Source organism: Astatotilapia calliptera, chromosome 9 (genome assembly GCF_964374335.1).
Source record: "Astatotilapia calliptera chromosome 9, fAstCal68.1, whole genome shotgun sequence".
Classification (NCBI taxonomy): Eukaryota; Metazoa; Chordata; class Actinopteri; order Cichliformes; family Cichlidae; genus Astatotilapia; species Astatotilapia calliptera.
In genome coordinates, this window is record NC_137430.1 from 11,292,710 (window position 1) to 11,313,940 (window position 21,231).

Below are 21,231 nucleotides of genomic sequence, written 5' to 3' on the forward strand. Positions count from 1 at the left end.
TCCTGAGTCGGCCCTTGTTTCTTTATATTTTGAGTTCCAGGTTTAAAATACAAATTCCCAAAGTGCCATTACCTGAAAATGTGGCATGTCATGTGGTCATAAAAAAAATTGTCATACCAGATATTGCCTTTCAAACCAGTTTGAATCGTCCAGCATATATTTTGTTTCATGTTCTTCTTTATTTTGTCATCATTTCTGGCTGCCCCAACACACCCAGTGAGAAGACATGCACAACACAGGTTATTCTTATATTTGTTTTTATTTTTGGTCTTTCTTTAGAATACAAAACAGCAACCAAAGTCACAAAAATAACATTTACAAAACATGTTTAACTGAGGTGACCGAGGCAACATAGAAAAGCATGTCTGAAACAGTGACATTGGTGGATTTTTAGCCTGGAGACTTGAGGTAAGACAGCGAGCGATGTCGGAAAAAGTCAAATATCTTTTACAAACCGTTTGGAATTAGTGCCTTCATTCAGTAGTGCTATTCACAAATGGAGTTTAATATCATTACGGTGCCCTAACATGTCCACGTTGAGCGGTGATTTAATGATGTAGTGCTTCAAATCTGCCTAAGAGTAAATTCATTAGAGTGACATGTAAGTCTAAAATTCTAAGCATGTTGCACTGTATGGCACCATTCAGAATGGTTTCCGTTCGAGTCCCGCTTTCACACACATGCACACACACACACACACTTCCTGCTCATCCACTCTTATTAAATGGGTGCAATTGACTTCTAATAACTTCCTATACTTGTTCCCCACCAAGAACACTTCTGGCTAAAATAAGTGAATACATCATATATCACCCAAGCAGGAGCAGCTTCAGACTTTTGGGGGAAAAAAAGAAACTGAAACACCATTTGTTTAAAAGAAAAAGAAGAAAGTTTAACAGGCCAGAAAAAGTAAAAGTGTTGGAATGGCCACCAGTCACAGAGGCACAAACTCAAAGTCCCATCTTTTGTTCCTACAATACAAAAATGGTAAGACATTATGCAAACACTGCATCACTGAAAGAAAACGATAAAAACCACTTACCTAAACACAAAGCGGTGAAAAATAGTACAGTTTGGCCCGTGATGGACGGCGCAGGTATGTTTTTGCATGAATAAACGTTTCTCGTCTGTTTTTTTTCTTTCACATTTAAGACATAGTCACTGGTGATTCAGCATTGCAGATTATTACTCTTTTTTTTTTTCTTCTTAGTTCCTTTGGATTTGTGCCTTTTATTGAATTTGCATCTGTCACAGCAGGGAGAATTGAGCTAGCATTACTTTGTAAATCTATATATACACATGCATTCAACATCATATTTAATCCCCCAAATTAAAGAGAAAAAAACTATTCCAAACTCCTTTTTCACTACATACGAATTTAAGCTATAAAAACCTGCATGAGAGTCCACATAGAGTTTGCATGGAGGCTTTGCAGTTTGATGTGAGATATGCAGCAGGTTTGTAGAGGTGCTGGCGTTGAGGGGGTGGGGGTGTGGGGGTATGGAATGCAGCCTTATTCCATTAATAGGGGTTGTGGGGATGGGCCTATTTGTCACCCCCTGCTTATCCAAATGGGACTCTATGTAGTTGGGTTTTAGATTCACATTATGCTGGAAGAAGAAGAATTGGTAGCGGACGCTGCCAGGGCGGGGCAGGTCGTCACCACGAGAGAAAAACACTGGAGTGTGACTGCATATCTACCATCTTCCGGACCTGCAGAGAGAACACCGGGTGTAAACATAAACCTTTAATCTGCACCTTTGACCAAACTTGTGATGCTTTTAAAACATACTCACACTTCTCTCTCTTCACCACTGCGGGGGCACGTAGCTGTAGCTGGGTGTGCCAGGAGGCCGATATGTGGGCATCGTGACTGGGTGGGGAGCGACGGGCGCTGGTGATGGAGTTGTCAACAAAGTTCCTGAGGAGTGAAAGCCACAGGTAAAACTACAAATCGAACACATTTGTATCCTGGATAAGATTCAATAAACTGCTGCAGCTCACCAGCTGACATGGCCATAGTGGTGCCGGCTACCATGCCCATGGCGACACCGTTGTTGCGGGGAGGAGGGATAGGCGGGGCATACATCGCTGCAGGCATCCCATTGGGCTGGACCACTGTCGTGTGATGGATGACATGAGGCGGTGGAGCATACAGAGCCTGTGTGTAGTAAGGGCCTTGTTGTTGTGAAGGTATTAGTGCCTGGTGGACAAACAACCACACGTTACAGCTCAAGCACTGAGACTGGATGAAGAGGGGCAGCGTGTTATTAAAAATATACACATACAGCAAGGACTGACCTGTGCATAGGGGTTCTGTTGGGGGTAGGTGCTCCTGACAGGGTACACAGCAGTTGGGTAGGGGTTTGGGGAGGATGAGTACGGTGGGACGGTCCCTGTGCTGGGAGAGCAGGACACTTTGAAGGGAGCACTTTGAGCATAGCCTGGAGAGGGAGGAAGACGGCTCATATTAGGGCCGTTTGTTCTGGGACAAAATAGCTGAAGCTTGGAAGAAACACTGGCTGTGCAGCTCAGTAAAACAGGACCCTCATAGAAGAGAAGCGCACACACTTTTTAGGGTTATTAAGAGTCTCTTTGGAACTTTTATTCTTTATTATGTTATGTTTATAATTAATTCAAATCAAGAAGTCAGATGGAACAATTTGACTCTTTTGAAGTGCATCAGGAAGATGTGTTTCAAGATCTATCAGATAAACTCGGGCAGATTTCATCGTTACTTTCTTCTCACCGTTAGGGAAGCCTGGGTTTGCTCCTGCGTAGATGTTGGGAGTGTACATTGGAGCAGCCGCTGCGTATCCTAGAGGAAATCCAGCTGCCAAAACCAGAAACAAAACAAGAATATAATAGTATTCTCAATGCTGGGAGATATTTTCTTGTAATTATGCTTGTTTCTTAAACCACTATGCTTCAGGTTACCTGGATAACCTATACCCTTAGTGTTGGTAAAGGGGACCCCTGTTGGTGCAGGGCTGTATACTGGGTTCATTGTGGCTGTCTACTTGCAGATGCTGTAAATAAGAGAAGCAAAGACAGGTTGGAATGATGCAATCATGCATGGAAACCAACTGCTGATCTGTGTGCCAGCAGAGCTCTTGTGGAAAGGATGGACATGAGAATATGAAGCTTTCTGTTGCTGTCGATTGTGACCCTGTTGTTCCAAAAACAGCACAGTGATTGTGAAAAGATTCCTCAGAATGTTTAAACAAAACCTTCAGTTCTGCTTTCAGAAACCTTAAGCATGTCGACTGGTTTGGTGTGCTTTCTTTAGAGCTTAGACTTTGACATACTCTCCATTTATTAGACTGCTGTTACTGTAGCTTTCCCATTCGTCACATTTCATTACGTTTATATGTCATGGCATGTGCACAAACTACTACTTTTACCCAACGACACAGCTGACTGACAGCGGTCTGCATGATATGACCTTGCAAGGTCACGGTAACAAAAAAGCGAAGACTAGACTAATAAGCATTTTCTGACATTGTGTGCTGACGTGCACCTATTACAGTTGTATTGGCATTACTATATATTCTGTTTGATAATAAACATAACGCAGAGAAGGTGCTTGCGCTATTTTTAAAAATGGTGTCAACATGGTTCCTAATGCTCTCAGCACTGTCTAAAGCAGAAAGACATGAGCGCAACTAGTCATTGTACAATGTTCGTGAGCAGTTTGTAAAAGACATTTTTGGAAAATTAATACACTCAGCTAGACCTTTCATTTTGCATTTTTTGATGCCATTCTGTTGTTCGGGTCAAACCTTAAATTTAACAAGGTGCTATAAACATTCCTCAGAGATGTTACTCCACGTTAACACGATGCTATCTCCTCCTCTTCCTTCTACCATGGAGTCTCGATCATGAGTTGGCTCTGCTCTCGGCCTCTAGAATTCCCTCCCAGCAAATATCCATATCACTAACTCCCTCTCGCATCAGAACATCTCTTTAAACCGTGTGTAAGGTGACCTTGAGTGTTTTGAAAGGCGCCTGAAACAAAATGCATCACTATTGTTATTACATTTTACAGCTTTCTTTGCGCATTTCCCGAAGAAACCATGACTTTTGCTTCCCATGACGGTCCCTGGGTTGATTTTAATGCATCTGTGCTTCCACCTAGCGGTAGCTAAAATAAAAACTTAAGCATGAAAAACAAAAACACAAAAAACCTTTCCACCTCGTTACAAGGTGCTCATTCAAAGTGAATGGACTCTGGTAAATATAAATTCACAATTACACTTACTCGGGTTGCTATAAGCACAGTCACGCTACAATTGAATCCAGATTTAACTCCAGTTTATTTGATAGGCTGACTCTATAGGAAACTGAAATTAATCAAAACTTCAAATTTTCAAAGAGAGAGAGAGGAACAACATAATTTAGCAATTCGGCTTTATTTGTGTTACTTTAACTATACTCTTTCACCCAAACACAGCGGACGACAGGGGCGAGAGAGGTGTGAAGCTATGCGTTTCTGTTTGTTTGGTGTTTTTTTTTTTTTCCTGGATGTTTTCTTAGACTAAAATCTAAATATGTGCTGCTCATCGGTAAGTCTTAAAGGCTGCTTTCGCCTTCCAAGCACAAACCCTCGGCAGTAACATGTGCCCTCTCAAAACATGACGTTCGATACGTCGCCTGCAAAAATTAAGATGGCAACCTGAAGTAGAAGAATTTGGAAAGGTGAACGCAGCGGGGCTTTGTTACCATCAGCTAGCTTAGCTCACAAGCTTCACGATCTCCACCACCTGCAGTTAGCCTAGCCTGTTTGGCGCCGTAGGTGAGCGTTGCTTTACACGCTGACCCGCTAATCACCTGTCTGACCGCGCGAAGCCGCCGGAGTGTCCCCGGACAGCAGACAGATGGGGGACAGCTCGTCAAGCAGGCCGCATAGCACAGGAGGCAGGCAGCCAGACAGCTGTGTCAAGCGGTGCAGCCTGTCCCGTTACCAGATAACACGCATATCTTTATGTCCCGATAACAAAAACCCACAACAACTTACTGTTAGCTGCTTTGACCGTCAGTTAGTCACCTTCTCCGGTCTTGTGGGTTAAAATGAAATAAAGCTAACTGCTGTTTTGCTCCCAGATGCTTTGCTTAACTCTTTTGAGCACCCCGCGTCACTTCCGTGGTGTCACGTGGTATACAAATTAAAAAATAAAATAATATAGTCTACTTTATATAAGATGCCGGTTTTGTTTTCTTTCAACAACGTGTAAATCCCATGTTAAACAATGAAAACACCAGTAGTTCTTTTTAAACTATTATCATTAGTTTTCCGTCAAACACGATCTGAAAATAATTATCAAATCCAACCAACATGACGTAACAGGTCAGATAACGCCTTTTATTGGTAAACAACGGCATCGTCTTTTAATACGGTTCGTATTTTTTGCGACACAATCACAACACTTTTGACGTTGCAGCGGTGTAACGTCCAGTATCGCAACACTGCAACAGTACTGTGTAGCAACCCTCCTTGAACTCATTATGTCGGCTCTGCGGTCCTTGCAGGCGGTAAAATTTATTTGACTCGAGCGTCACTGTTGCTTTATCTAATATCTCGTCGTCTCCGGACTCGGGAGACTTTGCTTACTTCTTAAACTGACCACTGTTTCTTCCGAAATAATTTTCGCGTTTCTGTGACAACGGGACAATTAGTGCTTCGTGCCCTTTGAGGACCTTGACGCATCGTTTCCATTCAGCCATTGAAGTGGGAAGAGTCGGGTCCGTATACTGTTGTGGTTTTAGCGCGATCTACGTGTGGGTTTTTCACAGGTTAAAAATGTTGCTGCCGAGCTCATATTAGGAACCGTCTTGCGGTGTACGGTGAAACTACTCGCTCAGCTGGCGTCGTCGGTGAAGAGCAGGGGCATAATGTCTGGAGCGGCGGGTGGGGGAGGAGGCTCCTCCTGCTTGGGCGCAGCAGCGGCAGCCAGTTGCAGCTCCACCGGCTCTCCATATGCGGCTGCAGCCGGAGGAGGCGCAGGGGTGGCGGGGAGGCTACCAGCGAGGGTTTTGGAGCATGTTTTCTCCTACCTGGAGCTGACTGACCTGATGCGGTGTTCGCTGGTCTGCTGGCACTGGAACAATATCCTGGCGGATGAAAACAGCGAGGTGTGGCGCAGCCTCTGCAGCCGGACTCTGAGCGACGAGGCTCTGCGGTCTGACATCCTTTGTAACCTGCCCACCTACAAGGGCAAAGTAGGTTCACCAGTACACATCCCTCTATCCTGGGGTTACCTGTTTGATTATGCCTTTACACAAAGGGACAATGTAGCCATAAACATTACTGAATGTCAGCGTAATCTAGTGCTTTTTAACGTATTCAATGAAATATAAGACATAAACGGGCATAAAACTGAATCCTGCTTGTTGTATTATTGTCTTTCAGTTGGTGATCACACTGAGCAGGTGTAGAGCAGATGTTTTGTTGCCATTGGGCTTATCACTGGAGTCCATATTGAGTTGACTCTCCAGTCTATTGTTGCATAATAGAACAAAACCTGTTCTAAGCAGTCTGTGTATGGAGACTGTTTATAGGAGTGTTGATGGCATGAAAGTAAGGTTTGAATGAGAACAACTTGTCTGTGTCCAATGTCAATCTAAGGACGCTCATTCATTTGTTCCAAAGTGTTTTTAGAAACACGACCTACATTCTTATGAAAAATATTTGAGCTCTGCACCTCTGAATGGTGCAATGAGCGTCCTGCGAGATGGAAAGTGGAGTAGCATGTCTCTTCTTCTGTATGCATGCTTCACAGAACTTTTTTCCCCTTACAAATATTTAGATTTCCCAGCAAGTGTCTGTGATTTTGTTAACTGTAACTGTCTTCCTGTGCAGCTCAAGGCCTTTCAGCATGCTTTGAGCTCCCACGACTGCTCCCGCAACGTTTACGTGAAGAAGAACGGCTTCACTCTGCACCGCAACCCTATTGCCCAGAGCACAGACGGCGCGCGGGGCAAAATCGGCTTTTCGGAAGGGCGACATGCCTGGGAAATCTGGTGGGAGGGCCCCCTGGGCACCGTGGCAGTGATAGGTATCGCTACGAAGCGGGCGCAGATGCAGTGCCAGGGCTACGTAGCCCTCTTGGGCAGCGATGACCAGAGCTGGGGCTGGAACCTGGTCGACAATAACCTGCTTCACAACGGAGAAGTCAACGGGAATTTCCCCCAGTGTAACAATGCACCTAAATATCAGGTAGGAGTCGAGATTTGAAATGACGTTTTAAAAGGAAATTGTGTAAAGAGTACAAGTGAAAACATGATTATAACTCCTGATGTGACCGTGCCTGTCCACAGATCGGGGAGAGAATACGAGTGATTCTAGACATGGATGACAAGACGTTAGCCTTTGAGAGAGGTTTTGAGTTTCTCGGAGTGGCTTTCCGTGGACTGCCCAAAACCTGCCTGTTCCCTGCTGTGTCTGCAGTATACGGCAACACTGAAGTCACCATGGTGTACCTGGGAAAACCTCTGGACGGCTAGATGCAGATCAGCCTGTGCCACCCTGAAATCATACACGTTCCTGTCAAGTGCAGACAGACTGCTGATTCCCTCCCTATTGTAGTGTTTTAAGGTTTGGAGGGTAAGTGGTCACATTTCTTCCAAACACAGTAACCTTATTTCCATAAGCACACAGAGAACAATCTGCAATCTACTTCGACTCACCAAAAAAAAGCGAAGGTTTTTTTTTTTTCCCAAACTGGACAAACAACAGGGGGAAAGGAATGTGCAGGGACTGTTTGTGTATCTACGTGGAGAAGTCCACTTTTACAGTTTAGCTGCTGAACTCTATTATTCACCTTACAGGGGAAACTTAATTTAATGTCACGCATTTTGGACTCGTGCTGAAGATTTACTTGAGATTTTGTCTGCTTGAAGGAGGCCTAAGCTACTCTAAACCAAGTGGCGAATGCTTTAACGCAACATTTTTAACATGTGACACAGTCGTTAACATGTGAGTTAATGGACAAACGCATTGTGGAATGACTGCATTACAGTGAAATGAAACATGTGAGATGTATTGTAACATTCTGGCGTAGGTAAACCTCAAGGACACATGGGCCACGTCCATGGCACGTGTGTGGCAGTCCATGCATGCGCACTGTTGTGCTGCGTATGCACTGAAACATCTCCCCCTTTCAAGTACTTACTCAGTAACGGTGGAAACTAAACCTGTAACATGAAATGTGTCTTTTTAATGTGCTACTGTAGTATTACGATTTATTTATTTCCTGGTTTTATCTATGGTACTATAGATACTGTGTGATTTTAAAGCCTGAAAATAAAGTCTACATGGTGCCACTCCTACAGTAAAGACGGTTTGATGTTTGTTTGCATAAGTGAAGAGAATGCAGGTGGTCTGAAAGATCGACCATCACCACACTGTCAGCTATTGATCAACTGGTAATGGTAAATGGACTGATTCTTATATAGCGCTTTTCTACTCTCCCGGAGTACTCAAAGCGCTGTATAATTGTTGGCCTTTTTTTTTTTTTTTTTTTTTAAGGGAACTTGGACAAGAGGATCTTGCTCATGCTGCCAAGCTCAGCCATGAACTGTATGATTATGATGCACAGACTAGCATATCTAGGCTATTCCATTAAAAAACAAACATTTCTCTTAGAATCAGCTTTTTAGAACAATAACTTATATATTTAAAGAAGCTATACTAATATTGCTTGAAGAAAAAGTGGATTTTCATTCATGGTTTAGAAGATAAGCCTGGTATCAAAACATGGGAAAAGGGAAACCTTTCATGTACTATTAAGTTGTTTTTAACCAACCACACATGGAGATATGAACCCAAACTTGAGTTTCTATCTAGCGACTCGTCAAAAAAACAAAATAGATCAATCATCCACAGTAACTTGGCACGTGCCCTGTTCCAGTTACTTTGCATCACAGACATTAAACCTGAGCAGTTTTGCTACTGAAATGATAATATACTGTGATGCTGGGCTATATACTTTGATGAAAGTAAAATTTTCCAAGGCTTCATTAAATGTGCTAAAGTAACTGTTTAAATAAAATCTGCTGGTTCGCTCTGGAAATCCTTTTGTCAGATTTCTTGGATTTTTATACGAAAGACTCAGCAGCTAACAATAAACAACAATACATTTGAATTATTTAGTTTGATTGCTTTATTACCATTGGACTATTTCACAAAGTGTTGTTGCAAATCTAAAAACTTGGCTCTTCTTCTGTTTTTTTAACAAGAGCCAGGTAATTACCATAACAACTGTATTATTGATTAGTATGTGGTACAAGCTGCAAAGACAATATCCAGTATACAAGATCAACCATTATAAATACAAAACATTTTACCAGGATTAATGACTTAGTTATGCAATAAATTATTAGCAAAATAAGAAAAACAAAACATAAAATCATGTGGGGACACAAAACTCCACATGGCTATATCCATTCCTGTGAAAAACTAGGACTATCCTAACTGCTTCTACAGGAATCGGGGAGGTAAGTATTAGCTAGGTGACGCTAATCAAATGCACTCTTTTAGCTGATCATCAGTGATCAGTACGTATGAGCAGCTCTATAAAAACAGAAGTTTTAGTGGTTTGCATGTCTGGACTATTTAGGTGTAGTCCAATCTTCCCAGGAGTTGACCTGTCAGCCAGTTCACCTAAAGAGCAGACCGTGCAATGTGCAGTGAAACTGCAAAAAAACATAAGAGTTAGATTTCAGACTTTACAGGACTCAGCTCGCATGTTAACTGTTAAAGTTCATGACAGTACAATTAGAAAAAGACTGAACATGTATGGCTTTTTGGAAGGCTTGCCAGGAAATAGCCTCTTCTCTGAAAAGAACATAGCAGCATGGCTTCCAACGTTGCATCTGAACAAACCACAAGACCCGTGGAACAATGTCCTTTGGACAGACAAGACCAACGTGGAGATGGTTTGCCTCTAATCCACAGCAGCACATTTGGAGAAAACCAAACGCAGCATATCTGCACAAACACCTCACACCAACTGTCAAGCACGGCGGTGGAGGAGTGAAGATTTGGGTTTGTTTTGCACCCACAGGACCTGAGCACATTGCTGTCATTGTGTCAACCATGAACACCTCGAGGGGTCAAAGTGTTCTAGAGTCAAACATGAAACAAGATGAGACAAAAACACAATGTTTTATAGCACAGCAGCAAATCTACTCCAGAATGGCAGCAAAAGAATAAAAAGTCCAGACCTCAACTTGATTGAAATGCTGTGGTGGGATCTCAAGAGAAGTGTGTGAGTAATGTCTTAAACATGTTGATTTACTTTGAGGCACCACTTTGGTCTTGTCTGTCTAGCTAGTGAGTGAACAACATGCACATTTCAAATTTCAACATGCAAAAGGCCTCAGACAAACAGCAACATATCCAAGGGAAAGTTGGGATTTGGAGATTATGTATCGGAATTTCAGGAGCGGGACCACGCCTCCAAACACGCTCTTTCCGGTTGTCATCTATATAAGTTCCCCCCAGTTCTGCAAACTGTTCATTCTCGTTTACGTGCCCCACCCTCCCTCCTTGTTCTCAATTCTATAACTTCTTCATTCCTATTTAGTACACGGGGATCTGCCAGGCCCGGGAGCCGTCGCCAGTCCCCTTCGAGGCCTTCCCCAAACCGCAGCTCAATTCATGTCCAAGCATTCACCTAATATCTACTAAAACGCCATCAAAACTAAAATGAGGACGTGGGCCCGGCTAGTGAAATATCTTTAAAGACCACAATGCACTGCTCATAACCTCAGCTAACCTCCTCTGAGAGTTTCATCCAAAACAAAACCTTTCAAGCTTGACTTTTCTCTTTTTTGTAAATGTAAAGGTGTGAAATGCTGTTTTCACATCGCTAACATACCTGACATGACAGCGATGTCGAGTTCTGCCTTCCTGCTCTCTGTCAGTATTTATTTAAAGGCAACTCTGCAATAAAAGATACATTTTACATCTCAAAAAGTGCCAACAGAAATTGTTTTGCAATGCTCTAAAATCAGCTCAGCGTGACTCAGGGAAAAAGCCTCTCAGTGCTGGACAGCGTCTCAGCAGTGAAGGAGAGAATTCATTGAATGATTGACTGTCTATGTAATGCCAAGGCAAAGAGATTGGCTGCTTCGCGTCTGCCAATTTGTGGCTCCAGTTTACAGCTTGCCTGTTAGAGTACCTGCTAATACTCCCCACTTTCTGTTCTGTCCTTGAATGTCTGTTTGCCGGACTGTCTATCAAAGTCACTTTCTCCATCCTTGATACTTTTACTTTGCATGTCTCACTGTCTGTATCCAGGGCTGCTATCCTCCCGTTCACCATCAAACCTGCTGTATAACTGCTTAACCTTGGTTTTGTCCACACATAACGATCTAATAGGGAATCTGAAAAAGGATACTGACTATATATAATTTATTTTTAATTCATTTTTAAATCTTTATTTAGTTGCTGCTTATTGACTGTACATCCATTAACATAATAATGAAATACTGGAATTTCAGTCACTAAAATGAATGCATAGACGTGTCTGTACTGCACCTTTCCATTTGTCAAATATTTCCTTTAAAACATCTCCAAAACTTAAAAGTCAAGGTTATCATCGTTAACTAAAACTAAACTACAAACTGAAACTAGATGTGAAAAAACATAAACATTTGAATGAACTTAAATGTCAAAATAAAAGTTGGACTTCTGAACTAAATTAAAGTGGGAATGATTTTGTGAGAATGAAAACCTTTAAAATCAGTTCAACAATAGAAATTAAATCCTGGTGGATGCCAGTGCCTCACTTTGATGTAAATCTATGTTTCCCTTGGTTTAAGGAAAGTTGCATTTACACGTATGACTTAGCAATATGAGTAACATCTACACCTTCTCAAAGGTTTCTAAATCCCTCCGATGCAATGTTTGACTGGTGGGAGACCTCGACAGAGCCGAGATTTAAGGGCCCACGAAAACGCCGCTGATCCTCGAGATGTTTCCACAAGAGGGCAGTGACGGTTTTTTGCATGCAATGCAAATATCGTCCCACCACAGAGAAAGCCTGATGATGTGGAGCAAAGCCTCTCGAGAGGATAGAGGTTTCCCACATTAGTGTAACGTCAACTGTTGTTGCTGCTTGTATCTGTTCTCACAACCTACAGCCTTAAACAGAAGACTGAGGTGCGCTGATGTATGCGCCGTATGCTCTGAAGGCGTTAACAGGAAGACGGGAATTGTGTGAATATTTATAGAAGCTGTTTTTAATATCTAAAGAAATTAAGCAAAGAAACAAAAGAAACAAAAACTTTCTCAAAAACTAAGAAAGTGTTCTAGTGTTTACATTTAAGTCTCCATCCAGTTTGTTTCGTCAAATAGCAACTGCCCACATCCCCCCTATACCCTGCCCCACACACACACACACACACACACACTCACACACACACTCGTGGGACTTTTTTTTTACACCACCGCTGCTAGAACCCTTTCGCAGCTCTCAAAAATAGAATGCAAATATCAGTAGTGTGCCATGTCTTAAAATGGCTTCAGCTGCTGAAACAGACAAAAAAAAACAGTGCTCACACACTGCACTGCACGTGTTCACAACACTGTGTGAGTGTAGTGCAGGAGCTGCTCTCACCCAGTGTGCTTAGACTGACACACACTGCCTCACACTGCACGCTGCTACAACTGAACGTGAGCAAGGCCACATGTAAAGATGCACCTAAAGCCACTGTAGGTCACGTCGGTAACAGGTGAACACACATGCCATTTCATTAGGTACACCTGTGCAGATATCTTATTAGTCAATTGCAGCAGCAACTCGGTGCACGCAGGGATTCGGACACGGTCAAGACGAGCTGCCGAAGTTCACTGAGCTCAACTCAGTTCAACTGAGCATCGCCATGGAGAACAAAGGCTGTTTTAGTGACTTTGAAGCCGGTATGGTTGTTGGTGGCTGATTATCAACTGGGATTTTCCCACACAACAATCTCTAGGGTTTATAGAGTTTGCAGAGATGCTACACTGCTTCAAGCCGATAGGAAGGTGTTGTTACAACCAAGGTATGCAGAAGAGCATCTCTGAACGCACAGCACCTTTAACCTTGAAGCAAATAGGTTACAGCAGCAGAAGACCACACTGGGTGTCACTCCTCACAGCTAAGAACAGAAAACTGAGGCTACAATTCACACGGGTTCCCCAAAATCAGACAACTTGGGCCCCTTACTGTCAGTTGAGCATGGTTTGACTGTCACAGCCTTTTTGAATATTGCTGCTGACCATGTGACCTTTGTGACCACGTCACAAAGGTCAAATCATCTCAAACTGCTTTCTTGAACATAACAGTGAGTACAATGTACTCAAATGACTTCCACAGTCACCAGATCTCAGTTCAACCAAGCACCTTTGGGATTCACATCATGGATGTGCAGCAACAGTGTGATGAAGAATTAACGCTGCACTGCAGGCACCAACGCAGCACTAGCAAGCTGTACCTAATGAAATGGCCAGTGAATGTATAATAGATTTCATCTCAACTGCAAAGGCGTTTCTGTAGTAAGAACAACAAGTCTTAAATCTCTTTTTTTATGTATCACATGTAACTTTTAAAGGTGCCCTGTGGGAGCTTCTCGTAGTTCATAAGCAGCCACCTTATTCGATTTTACGAGTGTCAAACAAACAACAAAGTCAGCACCCACACATACTCATATGGATCAGAAAATCTTGTTGCCACCCAACCTTGCAACAGAGTCAGAAGTGAGACGTCCTGTGTGAAAACAGGAAGGAATGCCTGACCAATCAACTCTCCACAGAAGGCACCATCACTTCCTGATTCCTAATTCCCCATTCTTGCACCCACTCATCATTACAAATAAGATACAAGCTAACAGCTGGAGTTTCACAAATGTTGAAAGCGACCTTAATACATTTATTAGCTGGAGAATGAAAATAAAATCAGTAAAGCCAAACAGAGTAGATTGCTTAGTTTCTGCAGTTATGCTCTGAGCCCTTGTGCCTTATCTGACTCAGAATCCCTGTAACTGTTGAAGGTATGTTTTTATAAAGAGCGCTAAATGTCAGTTTATGTGTGTGTGTAGATATATATATACACATATATTTACATATACATATATATGTGTGTGTGTGTGTTTTGTCTGTTGCAGTGACAGGCCGAAAATAAGGCAGGAAGGGTGTGTGCATTGAGTGGTTTCCTCTTGAGAGCTTGGCTGATCAGCACGAGCAGAGGGTGTGAAGGGTGTGTTCTCATTGGGTTTTTGTGGTAGCAGTTGTGCTACCAGTATCAGTTGTCTGAATAATAACGCTATTCTGCTGTGAAGCTGTGAAGCAGAAAAAGAAAAAAAAAAGAAGAGAAAGAAAACACTTGCGCAGTGGTGGTTAAGAGCTGTTGAGCCTGCACTCGCCTTCCTGTGGCCCCGAGCTTGAGAACCTGCCTGATTGCAGCTTGTCCATGTGACTCGGTTTCCGTTGCCTGCCTACTTCCGTGAATAGTAAAGAAGGGGCATCTGTGCTTCAGTCAGTGCAGGGGAGAGCAGCTGAACTTGACACACATGTGAACGCACTCTGCAACAGCGAATCAACCAGCGATATGGTCAGGGGAGCAACCGTCAGTGGCTTGGCAAATCCACACCTAACCACCAGTGTAAGTAAATGAACTCTGTACTGCACGGTGTTCTGCTGCATGAAGCAAAGCGCATCGCCTAAATGAGGAATTCCTAATTTAAGGTCATTTTGCAGTCGGTGCATTTGAGCAAGATACTTTAACGATCATCTGTTTCTGAATACGCTCCATTTTCTGAGTGTTATGTGTGCATACACCAGCGCACCGCTTTGACAAACGAATGTGAGCGCAGCATAACAGCTTTCAGACCATGTTTGAGTCATTTAGATGTTGCCTGATGAATGTAAACATATAGTGCGCATAAATGCAAGCGCAAAGTAAGTGTGCGTGTCTTTTTAACACAGTGCACGGTCTTATTAATAAAAAAAAAATAGGCTGCATCAGATAGAGAAAGCAAGATTCTGCAAATATATGTTCTTCCATGAGCTTAACTTCTTCCCCAGGAACATAGTTTAGAAATCATAATGAAAGCGGTGGCACAGTTACTCAATGTGAGCTACGCAGATGCAAAATAAAAATGGTAATAAATCGGTTAGACGAATAAAGAAACATAAAAAATGTTCAAGAAAACCTTTGTGTTCTTTAGAAGCCATGCTTGCGTTATAATGGATAGGCCAACAACACATGCAAGCCAAAAAGAAACGCACGGCCTCATCATGCAGTGAGTCACGCAGTGGTCTGATTTGAAATCTGGGAAATTTTTGCAAAATGTACACAGCAGATGTTTTCAGGATAAAATACGCCATCACTTCCAACATCTGGAGACAGACTGTAAGTCAAAAATTAAAAATCTGAGTTATTCACATATAATAAAAATGAAACCGAGTACATGACGTTGACGTAAACTCTGTAAGGATTATATTACTGTACTTACTATTTACAGAAATTTTCATTTAGATATGAGTAGATTGTAAAAAATGATGAGCTCCACTCTCACCTGAGACAGTCAAATATAGTCTTATAGACTTTTACACTATCAAAGCTTTTCAAATAATTGTGAAAATGAATCTCGGCTATTAAAGTTGAATTTGTAAACTCCCCGTCTGCTCTCTGACCTTCTGTCTGCTTCAGCATTTTAATGTCAAGCTGCTTTCGTCCATTTTCAGACACAAATATTCATTTTAAGACAAAGTTTATAAAGACACATTTTTTTCATACAAGGTTTTTCACCATATACAAATAGTAATAACTATAGTTTAAAACAGAGGAAGATCACAGCTCATTGTCAGGCCTATATCGAACAACCAGCTCCTGCTCACTTCAGCAAAGGGGAAAAAATCTAAAAGTATGTGACACAAACAGGCTCACGCGTTTCTTCTTCTTCTGTGTTCTCAACAGTAAGGATGAGAAAATGCCAGTCCACAGGCTCACACCCATCCTTCTCTGCTTGTTGCACATGTGGAGAACGCTGACGCCAGTCTCGAGTCATCCGCAGCACCGTCGATGTCAGTTGGTAAGACGCTCTTCTTTCATTTAGCTTTTCCCGAGCAAGTTTCAGGAATATTGAGGAAATTTCACAATGTATCACATGGAAAAGGCCAAACGATTTCATGTTTGGCTTAGTTAAAACTAAAAAGTGACTTTGGTAAGACACTACAAAGCTAAAATTTAAAAAAAAAAAAAAAGTTATTCCTAAGGCACTCAAACATAAATGTGTAAACAAGAAAAGCATCAAGTAATGATACTGAAATATGGAAAGTTCTGTATTATTACCAAAGATCCAGTCCCTAATAGGACCCACCTTCTAAAAGCACGCTGTATATGTGGTTTATAACTTTAGTTAGATCAAAATCCATCCAGATTGGTACATTCCTACACTGTATTAATGATTTAATGACTTTTCAATAAGCCACAAAAAGTCTAAACTTGTGAATATTAATATCTGATGCAGGGTTTTGGAAGCGGATGTCGATTATGAGAAAGAAATTAAATCTCTCTTGTTGAGTGTTTATCAGTCATATAAATTAATATAAATATGAATGATTCTAGAAATGAAACATCTAAAGCAATAAAACCAATAAAACTCCTAGAGGGGAAAAATGATAAGTTATTTAAACTGAAAACTTCAATTTTTTTTTTTAAAGCCGTATCGCCAGAAAGTATTTTTAGAGTGGTCCAGTGACTCAGAATGCTAATGGAAAAGTGATCTGTCAAGGAAATAATGAAGTTTTGGTAAGCTGTGGTATGACCTACCAGAATAAGAAACTACAGCCCACCATGTTTTTCTGTGAGCCTGTACAGTGGGTAACAGTACTTTCAGTTAAATCCCAAAACACAGGAAGGCTAAAATGCTTCCACTAACAGTAAGACGCTAATGTACTGCAGGCAATGCTCATTAGCTTAGTTTAGCATGCTAGCATAGTTTACAAATAACCACACGAGAAGTAATTTAAGAGGGTAATCTTCCCACAATAAAATTTTTTAAGTGCACATGGATATTATTCATGACGATCTTAAAATGTATCTGCTGTGCAAGAAAGAAATCCAGCTTCCGCCAGAATTTTAAAAAGCCGAAACACTGCAAAGTGGCAACCAGTATGCAAGTGTTAAATCATGTGCTTTTTTACCTCCTCTGCAGATACAACAAACGGCTTGCTGCAATAATGGTCAGCTCACATCTGTGCCTGAAGGACTTCCAGAAAACATCGAAGAGCTTCAGCTCAACTACAACCTCTTTGAAACACTACAGAATGCCTCTCTTCTCAGTTACCCTTCACTAACCGCCCTGAGCTTAGCTTGCAACAATTTGAGTAAAATAGAATTGAACACTTTTCAAGACTCAAAACTTTTAAAAAGCCTCAATCTAGCAAACAACAGTCTTTATAACAGCTACGAAGAAACCAGCCTTGCATTAAGAAAGCTATCAGGTCTTATAGCGCTAGATCTTTCTGAGAATAAGCTTACAGATGAAATGGCTGCCTTGCTTCTTCAAAATCTCACGTCACTAGAGTACCTCAATCTTTCTGGGAATCTTTTGTTGAGAGTGGATGAGGCCTCATTCAGGGATCTGCACCAGCTTAAAGAACTTGACCTACAAAGGAATTTGATTTTTGAGATTGATAATGCTTTTGACAGCAGTCCAAAGCTACAGCGACTCAACTTGGCCTTTAACTATCTGCCCTGTCTCACTGACTTCCACATGATTCAGCTGGAAGTCCTCAATGTCAGCCACAACTTCATTGAGTGGTTCATCTCAAGGCAAGACCTCAACGACACTTTCCAGCTAGAGACTCTCGATTTATCAGACAACAAACTCCTTTTCTTTCCTTTCCTGCCCAGCCAGAGTAATTTAAGGTACCTTTACTTGTCTCACAACGCCATTAAATTCTACGAACACTTAGCAGACAACGATATGTTCCCAAACTCAACAAAAACTGTGGAATTCTACAACTTTAACAAGGAGATCAATAATGTGACCGCTCAGTTGTGGGACGAAAACCTTCACGGTGATATATCCTCTCTAGAGACTTTAGATCTGATAGGGAACTCTGTGGAGTATTTCCCTAAAGGATTCATCCAGAAAATGCCCACCCTGTCTAGACTTCAAATGCACACAAACTGCCTGAGAACCTTAAATCTAACATCTGAGCAGTTCTCTCGTAGCTTGTATGAGCTGGATGTTAGCAACAATGAACTAAGCCAGATCTCAGCGGATAAAGCTACTCTGACCACTCTTGGCAATTTGACATACTTTAACCTGAGCCTGAATGGTCTTAAGTGGGTACCCATGGGATTATTTTCCTCACTGCAAAGCATCCGGTCGGTGGATCTCAGCTACAACAACATTGACATTTGCCTTTCTGAGGAAGCTGAGATCAGTATGCACACTAATTCAACTTGCATGAATTGGAAGAATGTTATGTCCCTGAGACAGCTTTACCTTAAGGGATGCAACCTTAAAATAATTCCAAACACTGCATTTGCGGGGTTGTCGCTAACGCACTTGGAGCTATCCGATAACCCCGGAGTAACCATCCATCAATCAATACAAAGTCTTAGCACAACATTACAGCATCTAGGTTTAGGGAACACTCACATACAAGACATTGACTTCTCCCATTTCCAGAGTCTGAAGTCTTTAAACATTTCAAAGAACTTTCTGCTACATCTTCCCCATTCACTTCAAAACCTCAACCTGAAAGTGCTTGATCTGAGGGACAACAGACTTTCTACCATCCCCTCTGGTCAGGCTAATGCATTAGCCCCAAAGCTGCAGACTATTTTCCTCACAGGAAATCAATTCAACTGTTGCCAGACCGAATGGTTCAGGACATTTGAAGCAACAAACACCATCCACATGGTCGAACAGTCAGCCATCACATGCAAGGATCTCTTCCTAAGGACACACAGAGTGGAGAATCCACAGTCGTTTTTGTGCTTTGATGACGGGGAGTCGATCTTTTGGTACATTCTGCTGTTTGTCCCCGTCTTTCTTTTTTTCACAGGAGTCTCTATCATTGTTCTCCTCACCTTTAAGCCCACACTGCTACAAAAGTCCATCAAAAAGAAGTGTTTGAAGCCAACGTCTTACTGATGTCACCATAACTGTATTTTGTCCAGTACATTATTTAGAAATGTAGCCGAATACATATCTGAAATAAATACATTTACCGAAAAGGTGTGTGAGTATATGAAGTATCTAAATAAGAAAAAGGTCAGTTGTTGTTGTTTTTAGATTGCTCGGTTCAGTGAAGTGTGGTTTAAAACAAGGCCCTCATCCTGATAACCCAATGTAAAAAATGTGGCTGCGCTCTGGGACTTGACTTGGTGAGTGTGTGAGTGTGTGTGGGCGTATATGTGTATGTGTGTTTGTATGTGAAGATATGCAGAAGTACTGTGATGCAAGCTGTTGCTATAAGCAGCAGAGGAAACATGAAATTTCCTGTTTTGCTAAGATGTGCAGCAACTGCCCAGTTTTGTATCTCAAAGAGGAGGGGTTTGAGGTTTCCTTCCTATCAGTGAGACCAAGAAGCATCATCAGTGTGAAATTCCAGTAAGTCAGGAAATGATTTGGACCCCCCCAAAAATGATTGATTCACACGACTGATTCAGTTTACTGTGCTGGGAGCACGTACACACACGAACAAACACACACATGTACAAATGGGTGCACACAAACACACAAACATGCATACGCCTTCACAGACACACGCACATTCACACATATTTATATATATACGTGCAATGCATTTAACGCATTTTCTTCGAGTTTTATGTAAGTACTCAGGGGCGTAGGAGTGGGAAGGCTGGTAGATTACTGTGTAGCTGTACAGCGTGCTGGAGGCCTAACCAGAAAGTAACCAAAATACCGCTGTGGTGATGCTCAGGGTCATGGTGGTTGGAACGTAAGAAGAGAAACCAGAGTAAAGCCTTGTCAAAGCCTCGAAATGTTATTAATATTGACATATCTTCTACGATATGAAGTTGCCAGTAAATCAGTTGCAGAGAAACTGAATGAAGTTTTTATTTCCTTTGTTGTTCATTTGAATTGATGAAAACTGGTTTAAAATATGCAAAGCTTTAAGAACTGAAGTCGTTGATGAGAGATTCATTACTCAAAGGCTTTTCATTTGAATGTCATTAGGTCACAGATAATGGTTGGGAACAACGACTTGTCTTGGATTTCCAAACTAATTTCCACAGGTATCTGGAACTCAAAACTGACAGATACTTTAGGGATGCCAATTAAACCTATATATTTCCCGTATAGCGGTGATGTATCACCTCTATGGAAGCAGGAAGTAGACCTTCCTGCTTCCATGATGAAGTGGTTAAACTGGGCTGACAAAATGGCTTAAGGGCTGGATTACACTGAAAAATACATTTGAGGAAGGCACTTTGGCACTGGTTGCAGATTGCTGACCAAGAGGAACTTTATTTGATTACTCAGCTATAACAGTTTAAAAGTTAAAGGACAGGAAAAAAAAGGGGGTTAAAGGGGGCATTCACAAACGCAGCTAGACTCAGTTTTCTAAGACATGTTCAGACCACATATACAGTATATGAAATCAGGTTAGCCACAGGCATGTACCATACTACAAAGCTGCCAAACACGCATTCATGCAGCTGCATTTTCTTTGCAAAACAGCTCAGCTGTGGTTACGGGGTCCATAGTCGAGGTAAGTTGCCAAATGTACGTCACACGGGCAAGCAAGTGTGAATTAGTGAAAGTGCCGTGTGTTTATTTCTTCTCTCATAGTCATAGTTTCTTGCAGATTAATCAATGGAAATGTGAAAAGAGAAGTGACATGTGACTGGATTGGTCTAATGCAGGTGTGCACACTGTCACATATAGGTATAGCATTTTGAGTTAAAGGCTTCACATCTTTAGCCTGTTTAGCATGCTAAACAAATAGCAAGCTGACTTTAGCATGTTTGGCGCGCTTTTAGCAAGTGTGCTAAACATATAGTATGCATATAGATTTGGGGGTTTTGTTTTTTAGATTTAGCAGGCCAACAGAAGCAGAGAAACTATTATAAGAGAGGGAATATCAAATAATCCTTTGATATTCTTCATTGTTGTTGAGTTGTTGCAGAAATAACACTGCAAAAAAAGTTACAAAAAAACAAAACCAAGCAGTTCTTTCCAGTTGTTAACTGCCACACA

The 21,231-nt window shown here is 41.7% G+C and overlaps 3 protein-coding genes across 3 annotated transcripts; 2 read left to right on the top strand and 1 right to left on the bottom strand.

Moving 5' to 3' along the window:
• Positions 1–240: 240 nt before the first annotated feature.
• fam168b (family with sequence similarity 168 member B) lies at positions 241–5,160 on the bottom strand. The gene is made up of 7 exons (XM_026180165.2): positions 5,018–5,160; positions 2,938–3,029; positions 2,750–2,833; positions 2,302–2,444; positions 2,005–2,203; positions 1,797–1,921; positions 241–1,713 (listed from the first exon to the last, which is right to left on the bottom strand). Exons 2-6 carry the CDS (start codon positions 3,005–3,007, stop codon positions 1,809–1,811), a joined length of 609 nt encoding a protein of 202 aa, XP_026035950.1. The 5' UTR covers positions 3,008–3,029; positions 5,018–5,160; the 3' UTR covers positions 241–1,713; positions 1,797–1,808.
• Positions 5,161–5,709: 549 nt separating this feature from the next.
• Positions 5,710–8,335, top strand: fbxo45 (F-box protein 45). The gene is made up of 3 exons (XM_026180164.2): positions 5,710–6,219; positions 6,860–7,216; positions 7,318–8,335. Exons 1-3 carry the CDS (start codon positions 5,893–5,895, stop codon positions 7,501–7,503), a joined length of 870 nt encoding a protein of 289 aa, XP_026035949.1. The 5' UTR covers positions 5,710–5,892; the 3' UTR covers positions 7,504–8,335.
• Positions 8,336–14,503: 6,168 nt separating this feature from the next.
• nrros (negative regulator of reactive oxygen species) lies at positions 14,504–19,241 on the top strand. Its single transcript, XM_026180845.2, has 3 exons — positions 14,504–14,645; positions 15,963–16,077; positions 17,203–19,241. Exons 2-3 carry the CDS (start codon positions 15,976–15,978, stop codon positions 19,156–19,158), a joined length of 2,058 nt encoding a protein of 685 aa, XP_026036630.1. The 5' UTR covers positions 14,504–14,645; positions 15,963–15,975; the 3' UTR covers positions 19,159–19,241.
• The last annotated feature ends 1,990 nt before the right edge of the window (positions 19,242–21,231 follow it).

Coding starts and splice junctions, on each gene's coding strand:
- fam168b (XM_026180165.2), bottom strand. CDS start 3,007: ATGAACCCAGTATACAGCCCTGCACCAACAGGGGTCCCCTTTACCAAC. Junction 2,204..2,301: donor AACAGAACCCCTATGCACAG/GTCAGTCCTTGC, acceptor TTTGTCCACCAG/GCACTAATACCTTCACAACA. Junction 1,922..2,004: donor CACTATGGCCATGTCAGCTG/GTGAGCTGCAGC, acceptor TTCACTCCTCAG/GAACTTTGTTGACAACTCCA.
- fbxo45 (XM_026180164.2), top strand. CDS start 5,893: ATGTCTGGAGCGGCGGGTGGGGGAGGAGGCTCCTCCTGCTTGGGCGCA. Junction 6,220..6,859: donor TGCCCACCTACAAGGGCAAA/GTAGGTTCACCA, acceptor CTTCCTGTGCAG/CTCAAGGCCTTTCAGCATGC. Junction 7,217..7,317: donor ACAATGCACCTAAATATCAG/GTAGGAGTCGAG, acceptor GCCTGTCCACAG/ATCGGGGAGAGAATACGAGT.
- nrros (XM_026180845.2), top strand. CDS start 15,976: ATGCCAGTCCACAGGCTCACACCCATCCTTCTCTGCTTGTTGCACATG. Junction 16,078..17,202: donor AGCACCGTCGATGTCAGTTG/GTAAGACGCTCT, acceptor CCTCCTCTGCAG/ATACAACAAACGGCTTGCTG.